Raw genomic sequence first — 11712 nt, 5'->3', positions numbered from 1 at the left:
AGCGCTGGCCCCTGGCCTCTTAAGTGAGATGGGCGCACAACCCCAGAGTCTGTCAAGACTGGCCCATACGGGCAGGGGTACCTTTACCTTTACCTTTATCAAAAAGTAACATTCAACAATCATTAGGATAGTATTAAATAATAATAACAACATATAAAAGTTAAACAGAAATCCACTCAGCAGATACAATAAATAATTTCTAAACTATAATAAATAAAACAACAGCAAGCCACAGTACGTAAAATAATGCAATACAAATTGAGAAGCAGAGACTAGAGGGTGGAGCAAGGCAGATGGAAGGAGGCCTTGGCTGATGGAGTCTCTGCCCTCACAGTTCTTCCTTCAGGAACAGCTTCCATGAAGTAAGTTAAAATGCTCTCCAAGTGACAGCCACTGCTTTGTAAGTACGTACACACACACTGAAAACTGCAAGAACAAGGAGTTTCAGGTTTGACAACTGGAAATGCTACAAATTAAAAGAGCATAGAAATGAGTTGTTCTTTTAACCTTTGCTGTGAGGATGGGGCAGCCAGCGGAAAGAGCTTAGCACTGAAAGGACGAGCTTTTGCCGGGAATTCTCAGGCTTTCAGAAACGGGGAAATCCCTGCCTCTTTCCGAATGCCCCCCCCCCCCGCTGCTGCCCCTGACCTGAATTTGCTATCCGGTGAGCCTTCCCCGCCCCTATTCAAATCAGTTTGCAGCAATTGCTGCCTGTTATGCAAGGAAGAGCCCTGCTCATGATGAAGCAAGCTTGTGTGGGGAGATAAACGCGAGTCTTGGCGGGGTGGGTGGGGAAGCCGCGGCGGGAGTTGCAGCTGCTCCCGTGGGAACTCCCGACCCCCCAGCACCCCACTCGCGAACTGTCCCCAGGCGCAACTCCAGAACAAGCGCGGCGCGAGAGGAGGGGCCGGGGGAAAAAGAGCGCGAGGTGGCGCGGAGGCTCCACCAATCAGGCTCGGCTTCGCCTGACGAGCGCTGCCGGCGTCCTATAAGAAGACGCGGCAAGCGGGCCGAGGGATGTTGTTGTTTCTGCGTGTTTGGAGAAAGAGGAGAAAGGGAGCGCGAGAGCAGAGCCCGCGTCTGGCTGGCTGGGGCCGGCAGGAGCGGGAAATGTGGTCCGGGGTCCCGGGGGTGGGCTCGGTCGCCGCGGCGGCTGTGGGCGCCGGCGTCCTCGTGCTGCTGTTGCTGCCGCTGGTGGTGAGGCAGCTGCTGAAGCAGAGGCGGCCGGTGGGCTTCCCGCCCGGCCCGCCGGGGCTGCCTCTCATTGGCAACATCCACTCGCTGGCCTCGGAGCAGCCGCACGTCTACATGAAGAGGCAGAGCCAGCTCTACGGGCAGGTACTGCAGCCCCGGGGGCGGGAGGGGGGTCCCGAGGAGGAGCTGGCCCTGGGGAGACCAAGCCAAACCCTCGGTCTAATTCTTAGACATTTGCCACTTCCAAGACCGTTAAGTTGTAAGACGAGGCTTTTCCGATTCATGTGAATAACTTCAAGCCCGGATCTGATCTCTTTCCACATCTTCACTTTCAGATCTGGGTTCAAGTTTCGCTTCCTCTCTGCCCAACGCTGTGCTTTCCTGCGCTTGCAAGACAACCGTATCAATGTCTACTCTAGAGTTGGAAGGGGCATGTAATCTCATCTAGCCCAACCCCCTGCAATGCAGGAATCTCAACCCCGGCCCGATCCCATTTGAAACCAGACCGGACCCTGCTTAGCTTTGCTAGTGTGCTAGTTGTTCTGTTGCTAGAAGTTGAGCCCCATTCAGTTAAATGAGCTTCCTCTCGGGCAAGAGAATGCAGTTCTACACCCACTTAACCTAGGAATAAATCCTGTTAAACCTAAAGCTTATTTCTGAGGGTTTCACTGTTAACTTGCAAGAGTAGTTGTTGGAGGCAGACCTCAGTTAGGAAAGCACTTTACAAACAAAAGAATTATATAACTCACCTTGTAAGTGAGGAAGGCATAAAGGCTTTGTTACATCGACCAGCTTTTATGTCAGGAAAGTTTAGGAGGCTATTCTGAACTTAGTTACTTGGGATTAAGTATCGCTGAAATCAACAGGACTTTATTTTAAAGTCATTTTACGTTTTGGCTGTTGCATATTTGAACTGCAGTAACAGGATGTGATTTATTATTTGCCATTTTGTATTGAGTCCTGTTGTGTTTGGCACAGAATTCTTAAAATATATAAAGTTTGCAGTATTGTACAATCATGAGACTTGTTTGCATCATAGTTATTATTAAATACCATATTGTAAAGGTGTGCACCTGCTTTTTTCAGAAAGCTGCCTAACTTGTCCACCAAGCATATGTTGGACAAACATATGCAGTATGTTGCTAATACTGTCTGTTAATACAGCTCCAAGTTCAACATTAAAAAAATAAAAAACTTGCTTTACATAAACCCTGTGACCCTTGTCAAAGTGGGCTGCACTTTGTGTCTCAACTCTGCTAGATATTTAAGATGCTACAGGAATCTTTGTTTCTATTTTACATTTTGGACTATAGTACCAAACTAACTCCACCTCAAAACTGCTTAGGTTTAATATGTGAGTTAGAGGGCTTTCTTATTTAAATTTCTAAGAGAATGTGGCAAGTTTTTAAAAACTGTTATAGAACAGGGGAAGGAAGTCATCAGTAAAATGAATATGTCTTCCCTTTGCGGGGTAACACTGAACTTGGGTCACTCTCAATTTGAGCCTCATCCTGCATGCCATCCAGATTACTAAGCACATCGCCAACATACACCATGAAGCTGCAGCCAATGAGGACTCTTAACATACGTTCCTGATGTTAGGGGACTTAAGCCTGTTTGCCTTTCATATATATCGAGCGGAGCACCAGCACAGCCATAACTCATAGTTAAATATACTTTCACAAGAAATGGCAAAGTCATTACTTTAGTTGTCTGCTGCTGCATAGTGATGACATGCTGGTCTGTATATAGAATAGCACCCAACACTCCTGCTCCATGAATGGAACTTTCTTCTCCTTTTCCTGGCAACACCCTGCATGCCCTCAAAATCAGCTTCAGATGTTGGAAAACTCCGCTGATGCTGCTTTGGAGACAACCAATAATCTGACACCTTTTCGTCTTTAAAAATTCTCTCCAGGACAGCTAGAAAACCTTGATAAAAAACATTTACAACAAATTAAAATGTTTCAACAGCTGCTAGAAGCATAAACTCAGTTGGAATGTTGACAGTTTACTATCCTACTGGCTGGTTGCCAATTTCTGTAAAGAAAGGACATGTTTTTAATACTCTTTGGAATACAAGATGTTTTCTACTGCAGGGATGCAAAGAGGACAGTCACAGTGCCTTGAGTTTCTTGTGAAAAAATATCATTACTCATAGGAACAGGAAAAGGAGTGACCACTAGGACATTTCTCCTTAAAAGTTTCCCTTTAATTGTTTGTTTGGTGATCATATCAATCATAATGAGTCACAAATAGAAATATTTTCCTTTAGCTTATGAAAAGGAACATTTGCTGACAAAAACTGGAAACCAAAATCAGAATTTTAAGCTTTATGCAATTTTTTATTAATTGCAAAAATAATGATTCCATATTCATCTATTTGATCAGTACAGAAAAATGATAAAATATACTTTCTTGTATGGTATACAATTAAACCATGGTTTCCCACTATGTGAATAAACCTGCATAATCCTTCTCCTTCACATACCACAAAACTAACCACAGTTCCCTGTGGCATCTTAAATGTGGCTTGTCTGGACCAGCCAAGTATTTAACAACTTGCCTGGTAACCTTAAGTGAGCAGGAATTCCATGCAAGCAAGAGGTTTGGCTCACTCTTAATCTCAGGGTCGTGGGTTTGAGCCTCACGTTGGACAAAAGATTCCTGCACTGCAGCGGGTTGGACTAGATGACCCTTGTGGTCCCTTCTTTCTTTAGATCTGTGATTTGATTATTCTAAGTCTGGCAGAGGCAGGACAGATTGCTCCATGCCTCCTCCAATAGTCTACTGCAGGCATAGGCAAACTCGGCCCTCCAGATGTTTTGGGACTACAATTCCCATCATCCCTGACCACTGGTCATGTTAGCCAAGGATTGTGGGAGTTGTAGTCCCAAAACATCTGGAGGGCCGAGTTTGCCTATGCCTGGTCTACTGCTAGCAATGGCAGAAGGAGCAAGGATCAACCTGTCCCCCCTGCTTGTAGAAGAATTTTTTTTTAAAGTAGCTACTATGGAAACATGGACTAGGTGTGCATGCTAGTAATTTCTGAACTTATTTACAAAACTGTTTTAAACTCTGGTTAGTGAAAGCAAGTTTGGATAAAAATGGTTTCAGACCCGTGCTTGCTCACTACAGTGGAACCTTGTGTTACATACTGTCCTCCATGCGAACGCTGCTGGTTACAAGCTCCGCTAACCCAGAAGTAGATGCCCCTTGTTGCGAACTTTGCCCTGGGATGTGAGCGAAAGTCGCGTGGCGGCAGCGGGAAGCGCCATTAGCAAAACCATGCCTCATGTTACGAGCGGTTTCGGCTTAAGAACAGATCTCTAGAACGAATTAAGTTTGTAAGTGGAGGTACCACTGTATAGCTTAAATTAAACAACGGTTTTCTGGTTTGGATGTCTTCTAAAGATAGTGAGGCACCTGTTGCGTAATCTTAACAGTCAGAAGCATACCTCTTACTGCAGAGTTTATTTCATCTTCTGCTCAGGGACACTTTGTTCATGACGTGTCATTCCTGCTGACACAGAAACATATTGCCCATTTATGTTTATCTCTTGTGACAGGTAATGCATTCACTTTAAGAATGATGCAGACAATGTTCCTCCTGCAGTGTTCCTCCTGACAGTAAGCCTAGCCAAGATGTTGGACTGAAAAGATATATTATTGATGTTGTATTTTGACATACAGTGGTACCTCGGGTTACATACGCTTCAGGTTACATACGCTTCAAGTTACAGACTCCGCTAACCCAGAAATACGTAGTACCTTGGGTTAAGAACTTTGCTTCAGGATAAGAACAGAAATAGTGCTCTGGCGGTGCAGCGGCAGCAGGAGGTCCCATTAGCTAAAGTGGTGCTTCAGGTTAAGAACAGTTTCAGGTTAAGAACGGACCTCCAGAACGAATTAAGTACTTAACCCGAGGTACCACTTTATAGGAGGGGACGCGGGTGGCGCTGTGGGTTAAACCACAGAGCCTAGGACTTGCCGATCAGAAGGTCGGCGGTTCGAATCCCCGTAACGGAGTCAGCTCCCGTTGCTCGGTCCCTGCTCCTGCCTACCTAGCAGTTCGAAAGCACATCAAAGTGCAAGTAGATAAATAGGTACCGCTCCGGCGGGAAGGTAAACAGCATTTCCGTGCGCTGCTCTGGTTCACCAGAAGCGGCTTAGTCATGCTGGCCACATGACCTGGAAGCTGTATGCCGGCTCCCTCGGCCAATAAAGTGAGATGAGCGCCACAACCCCAGAGTCGGCCACGACTGGACCTAATGGTCAGGGGTCCCTTTACCTTACCACTGTATAACCGTCTATGAATGAAGGCAAACTGCGATATTGTTATGCAACTGTAATCTTTCTACATAGCACATGTAGCATATTTGTGAGCAACATGTGGTGTTAGAAGCATACCTGTTGTGCTGTCCATTGACCAAACAAGAACATTTCTAAAGAAAAAGAAACTAGTATTTCTCTCTCTGCCCACTCCCAACCCCAATTCTTGAAAGTAACATGTAATCTTTTTTTAAAAGGTATTTAGCCTTGATCTTGGAGGGATATCAACTATTGTCCTGAATGGCTATGATGCAGTGAAAGAATGCCTTGTTCAGCAGAGTGAGATTTTTGCAGACAGGCCATCTCTTCCTTTGTTCAAGAAGCTGACAAAAATGGGAGGTATGTTTTGTTGTTATTGTTTTAATAGAGGCTTATTAGTGTATTGGGTATATGCTTTTAAAAAAGGTGCCTGCAATTCTGTCTTCTTACTAACTTTAAAGAAACAACCCTGAGAGCATTTTTCATTTGTATGTGCTTTCTGACTTGGTCTGCAAAATTCCTCAAGCTCTGTTCCAAAGGGCAACATTGGGAAATCGAAGCTGGCTGTTGATGTGCACTGTTGGAACTGTTGTCCTTTAGCCAGGAAGAATAAGATGGCTTCATACTTAGGCAGGCTATATTTCTGATCATTCCATCCCTTGAAGCGCCCCCCCCCCAACTTTACCCACCTCATAGGCTCTTTCAGTAAACATTACAGCAAGAGTGCACTGGAGTAGTACTGTGTAAGAGAAAGGGATTGCAGGAGGGTTATTATTGCTGCCTCCAGTACACTTCTGTATCTTCCTAAGACTGTTTATTAGCTTATGATACTCTGTTTACATGTATTTGCATGTAATGCTTAGTGTACTCTGCAAACTAGATTGGGAGACCAAGATGCATAGCTAAGTAATACAGTGGTACCTCTAGTTGTGTTCCGCTCTTGTTATGGACTTTCAGTTTACGAACCTGGCAAACCCAGAAGTGTTTACTTCCGGGTTCGCCGCACGCACAGAAGTGATCTGCGTGCTTCACACATTCGCAGAAGCACTCGATTGCACATGCACGGAAGAGGCATTCTAGTTGCAGACTTTTCGGGGTGCAAACGGCACCCTGAAATAGATTAAGTCCGCAACTAGAGGTACCACTGTACTCTGACAAAGAAGCACCTTCATGTGGTAGCATGCAGTTACGGCAGTTGTGTTTGAAAATCATTACTTGTATATGTTCAGTGCTGTAGACAGTGTTAAGAGCTGAAAGCATACCCTTTCAAAAGTAAAAATGAAATATATCTTGGACACTAAAATGAAAAGCACCCCAAAGTGCTTGAAACACTTCAAGGTCATGAAAGCTCCAGAGATTGAGTTTAGTTTATTTTGGGCATGAGAGCATTGGAGAATTAATGTGTCCTTGTAAAACCTTATTTACAATCAGAGTTGGAAGGGACCCTGAGGATCATCTACTCCAAACCCCTGCAGTGCAGGAATATACAGCTGTCTCTTATGGTGATCGAACCTGCAATCTTGGCATTGTTAGCACCGTACGTCTAACCAACTGAGTTATCCAGCTAGCAGGCAACTTAGTCACTAGTCCTGCATCAAGTTCTCAAAAATACTAACTGCACCCTAAGGGATACATAAGTTTTAGCCAACCCTATTAATAATATATATATATATATATAAATTAAATTTTTTTTAAAAAAAAAGGTTTGGGAAGATTTTAAAAATTGCATGTAAATCTATTTATCTGTCTTCTGTAATTTTACGGCAATTCAGTTCCTCAGGCATAATCTAAATTAAAAAATGTCTTTAAACAAGTTTTGTCACTCCAACTCAAGCTGCTTTTCTATGTCACACTGTGTTTCAAAAGCTGTTTACTTTGTGGGATAGGTGAGAAGGTATACTGGTTTGCTGTTAAGAAACACTCTCCACACACACACACACACACACACACACACACACAAAATCTTGGATGTACAAAAATAGTTGGTTGATCTTTATATCTTTGCCTAGCACTACCTGTCTTGGTGCCTGCCCCGCCCCCGCTTGACTTTTTGTATTTGTAAATAAGCCTTTCCCCCCGCTTGTCCTTTTGTATTTGTAAATAAGCATCTATTACATAAATCACCAGTATACACTTTACAAGGAAACTGGCTTAGCAAAAGGCTACCTTGAAACTTCAGGGAAGTGGAAAAGGCAAAATTGGCATTAAAAACAACATTTTTACGCATTCAGTTCCCAAAGTGCTAAAAACAGCTTGCATTTTGAGTAGGTATAATGTTGCATGCACTTAAAAACATAGGACATAATTCTGAAGTCATTAACTATAGAAAGATAACAGTAAAACTAATTCACTATGACGAATTGAGGATACTATTTTTGTTTGTACGTGTGTGTAACTGTGTAGCTGCAGATCATAGAAAGATCATATGGATGAAAGAGGAAGTAAGATCCTGGGTTAAGCATATTGACGCTTGTATATTTCAGGTTTATTGAACTCAAGTTATGGCAGAGGTTGGACAGAGCATCGCAAGCTGGCTGTAACAAGCTTCCGTATTTTTGGATATGGTCAAAAGTCCTTCGAAAGCAAAATATCAGAAGAATCAGTCATTTTCCTTGAGGCCATTGATACCTATAAGGGCAAGCCTTTTGATCTGAAATACTTGATAACAAATGCAGTTTCAAATATTACTAACTTGATTCTTTTTGGAGAACGGTTTACATACGAAGACACTGAATTTCAGCATATGATGGACATATTTAGTGAAAACATTGAACTGGCAGCTAGTTCTTCTGCATTTTTGTACAATGCTTTTCCATGGATTGGTGCCTTGCCCTTTGGAAAGCATCAGCAACTCTTTAAAAATGCATCTGAAGTCTATACTTTTCTACTCCACCTTATTGAGCGTTTCTCACAAAATAGGAAACCTCAGTCACCAAGGCATTTTATAGATGCATATTTTGATGAGATGGACAAAAATAAAAATGACCCTGAGTCTACATTTACAACAGAAAACTTAATTTTCTCTGCTGGAGAAATAATAATTGCCGGAACAGAAACTACAACAAATGTTCTAAGATGGGCAGTGTTGTTCATGGCTCTTTATCCTAATATTCAAGGTAAATTATGCCATATGCCGTGATGTGTTTTGTTTCTATGATTAAGAATGTGCAGTCCAAGCAGGGTATTAACAGCACTTGTTAAATCTTTACCCGAACTGAATACATTAGGTTGAAACTAGAGTTTGGTCCCACTGGAAGTTGTATCCCTTGAGCAGAGTTTGTTCAGGATGTGTCTGCTGGTGGAAAGGGGGCATATTTCCCAACTTATCCTTCCCAGTTACTGACTCCATGCTGTTCTAGAGGATTCCGCAAGACTCCAGAGCAGATTTTAGAAGGGAAAGTAGGGGAGGGAAACTGACAAAAAAATGCTGCATCTATTCAGCTAGCTGTATTAGAGTACAGCCGTACCTTGGAAGTCGAACGGAATCTATTCCAGAAATCTGTTCAACTTCCAAAACGTTCGAAAACCAAAGTCAATCAGAAGAAGCCACGGAAGCCCTGTCGGACCTTCAGGTTCCAAAAGAACGTTCAAAAACCAGAACAATCGCCTCAGGGTTTGTGATGTTCGGGAGCCAAAACGTCCAAGTTCCAGGGCATTCAGGATACAAGGTACGACTGCATTTGGTTCAAAGGTCACATCTGACACCATAAAGTATTCTTATACCACTTCAACAGTCATGATTTCCCCCAAAGAATCCTGAAAATTGTAGTTACCCCACACAGACCTACAGTTCGTAGCACCCTTAACAAACTACAATTTCCAGGATTCTCCATGACTAGTGGATGTGGCTAATGTACACAAAATCAGTGGGGCTACAAATATATTTAAAGGTTTCATAGTTAAATGTAGAATGAACGTGTCTACTTATTTTTGCCAAACAGTTACTCAATAAACTAAAAGCTTTTTCTCCAACAGGGCAAGTTCATAAAGAAATCGATTTAATTATTGGGCCAAACAAAACACCTTGCCTAGAAGAAAAGTGTAAAATGCCATACACTGAGGCAGTACTGCATGAAATTTTAAGATTCTGTAACGTAGCTCCACTAGGTATTTTCCATGCGACTTCTAAGGATACAGTTGTACGTGGCTATTCTATCCCTCAAGGCACTACAGTCATTACAAATCTCTACTCTGTACACTTTGATGAAAAGTACTGGAGTAACCCGGAAATGTTTTGTCCTGAGAGGTTTTTGGACAGCTCTGGACAATTTGTCAAGAAAGAAGCATTCATTCCATTTTCACTGGGTAAGTGTACGTACTTAACCAAAAATCTAGAAGCAACAAATTTGTGACTAGAGTCAAAATGGCTAGCATGCTATATCTACCAACCAAATATTCCAAAGACTTTGACTTCATAAACTAATTCATTTTAAACTTCAGTTGTTAATCATCAACTAAACCAACTGTTTTAATACAAAAGTTTTAATGAAACCAAGGCAGCGAAATCTTGAGCTTAGACTCAGACTTAACTGAGTGTCGTAACAGTTCTTGTCTGATTACTATACATGAAACAACCCACTTGCAGTTTAGAAAGATTTTTAAAAATGGTATAGGCTAGTGGAATCTTGGCAACAGCAGCCTTATCAGGCTCTAAAGATTTCACTATCCTGCTTATCTGAGGGGGAAATAACATGTGGATCTTGCACTGTGCTGGTAGGACAGTGTGTTCTTAACAGGAAAGAACTGTTCTCTGGAATGTTTGGACATCAGCCATTAGCTTTCTCATACTTGGGGTTATATGTAGTTTATGCAGAACTAGTTTATGAAAATCATATGTTCAAAAGAATTAAATGATGCCATCAGGTTCTTACCAGATTGGTAATAAAGTAATTTGAGAACCATGTTTTTCCAAATTCCAAATTGTCCCTCTTCCGCTGTCTTAATTTTAGAATGGTGCCTAAACCTTTAACAGCATGGATTAATTAATGGCTTACCAGAATAGGTAAAATTTTTAAGAGATGCAGTACTTTCTTATCATAATGGCACTTGTACTTTTTGATAAACGACAAAAAAACCCTTAGCTCTTTTAAAATACTATTTTCTTTTCTTTCTTTTTCCCCTTCAGGGCGAAGGCACTGTTTAGGCGAACAGTTGGCCAGAATGGAAATGTTTTTATTTTTCACCTCATTACTTCAACAATTTCATCTGCATTTTCCTAGTGGTTGGACTCCCAACCTTAAGCCAAAGTTAGGCATGACTCTGCAACCCCATCCATACCTTATTTGTGCAGAAAGGCGCTACTGAAGACACACCTAGTGCCAACAGTTCAAAGTGTGAGGCCTTGGGGCCAGAGGCATGGAAATATCATGAGAAGTAATGTTTTTGTTCCACGCTTTCCTGACTCAAATGCCCAAATCGTTCCCTGTGTTGTTGTTTTTTTAAATGCCTCTTGTCCATCTTAAAAAATGCTTCAATGGTGTGTAAGGACATTGAGAGAGATGGTTTTTGAGGGCAGGTGATGGAGAATGAGTAGAAGGTGCTCCACCGTATTCTAATGTGTGGTGAATGGGATACAAGTGTAAGAATGGCCTGCTGGACCAGGCCAATGGCTCATCTAGTCCGGCATCCTGTTCACCCAGTGGCCAACCAGATGCCTGTGGGAAACCAGGGAGAAGATGCAAGAGCCGTCTCCTCTCCCATGGCTTCCAGTAACTGCTGTTCAGAAGCATTGCTGCCTCCAACTGCAGAGGCAGCAGCCATTGACAGCTCCCTCCTCCATTAAATTGTCAATCCTCTTTTGACGCCATCCAAGTTGATGGTCATCACTGCCTCTGGAGGGAGCAAGTTCCATAGTTTGACTGTCTTAAATATTCCAACAGTTATCTTCATAGGGTGTCCACAAGTTCTAGTGTTATGAGAGAGGGAGAAAAACTATAATTTTCCCTCTGGGTAGCAGTTATAGCATGGGACACGGGTGGTGCTGTGGGTTAAACCACTGAGCCTAGGACTTGCCGCTCAGAAGGTCGGCGGTTCGACTCCTCGCGGCGGGGCGAGCTCCCGTTGCTTGGTCCCTGCTCCTGCCAACCTAGCAGTTCGAAAGCACGTCAAAGTGCAAGTAGATAAATAGGTACCGCTCTGGCAGGAAGGTAAACGGCGTTTCCGTGCGCTTCTCTGGTTCGCCAGAAGCAGCTTAGTCATGCTGGCCAC

At 42.9% G+C, this 11712-nt stretch overlaps 1 protein-coding gene across 1 annotated transcript; it reads left to right on the top strand.

Moving 5' to 3' along the window:
• The first annotated feature begins 1055 nt into the window (after positions 1-1055).
• On the top strand, positions 1056-11476 carry CYP2R1 (cytochrome P450 family 2 subfamily R member 1). The gene is made up of 5 exons (XM_081926109.1): positions 1056-1338; positions 5724-5865; positions 7989-8621; positions 9481-9810; positions 10631-11476. The coding sequence occupies exons 1-5, from the start codon at positions 1111-1113 to the stop codon at positions 10807-10809; spliced, it is 1512 nt and encodes a 503-aa protein (XP_081782235.1). The 5' UTR covers positions 1056-1110; the 3' UTR covers positions 10810-11476.
• The last annotated feature ends 236 nt before the right edge of the window (positions 11477-11712 follow it).

This window comes from Podarcis melisellensis (assembly GCF_964234715.1).
Source record: "Podarcis melisellensis genome assembly, chromosome: 1".
Classification (NCBI taxonomy): Eukaryota; Metazoa; Chordata; class Lepidosauria; order Squamata; family Lacertidae; genus Podarcis; species Podarcis melisellensis.
Note: the sequence above shows the minus strand (reverse complement) of the source record. Positions and strands in the feature narration are given on the sequence as shown.

What these genes read in the sequence shown, in the direction of transcription:
- CYP2R1 (XM_081926109.1), top strand. Translation starts at nt 1,111, where the DNA reads ATGTGGTCCGGGGTCCCGGGGGTGGGCTCGGTCGCCGCGGCGGCTGTG. An exon ending in TCTTTATCCTAATATTCAAG is followed by an intron (nt 8,622 to 9,480) that starts GTAAATTATGCC and finishes TTTCTCCAACAG; the next exon opens with GGCAAGTTCATAAAGAAATC. An exon ending in ATTCATTCCATTTTCACTGG is followed by an intron (nt 9,811 to 10,630) that starts GTAAGTGTACGT and finishes TTTCCCCTTCAG; the next exon opens with GGCGAAGGCACTGTTTAGGC.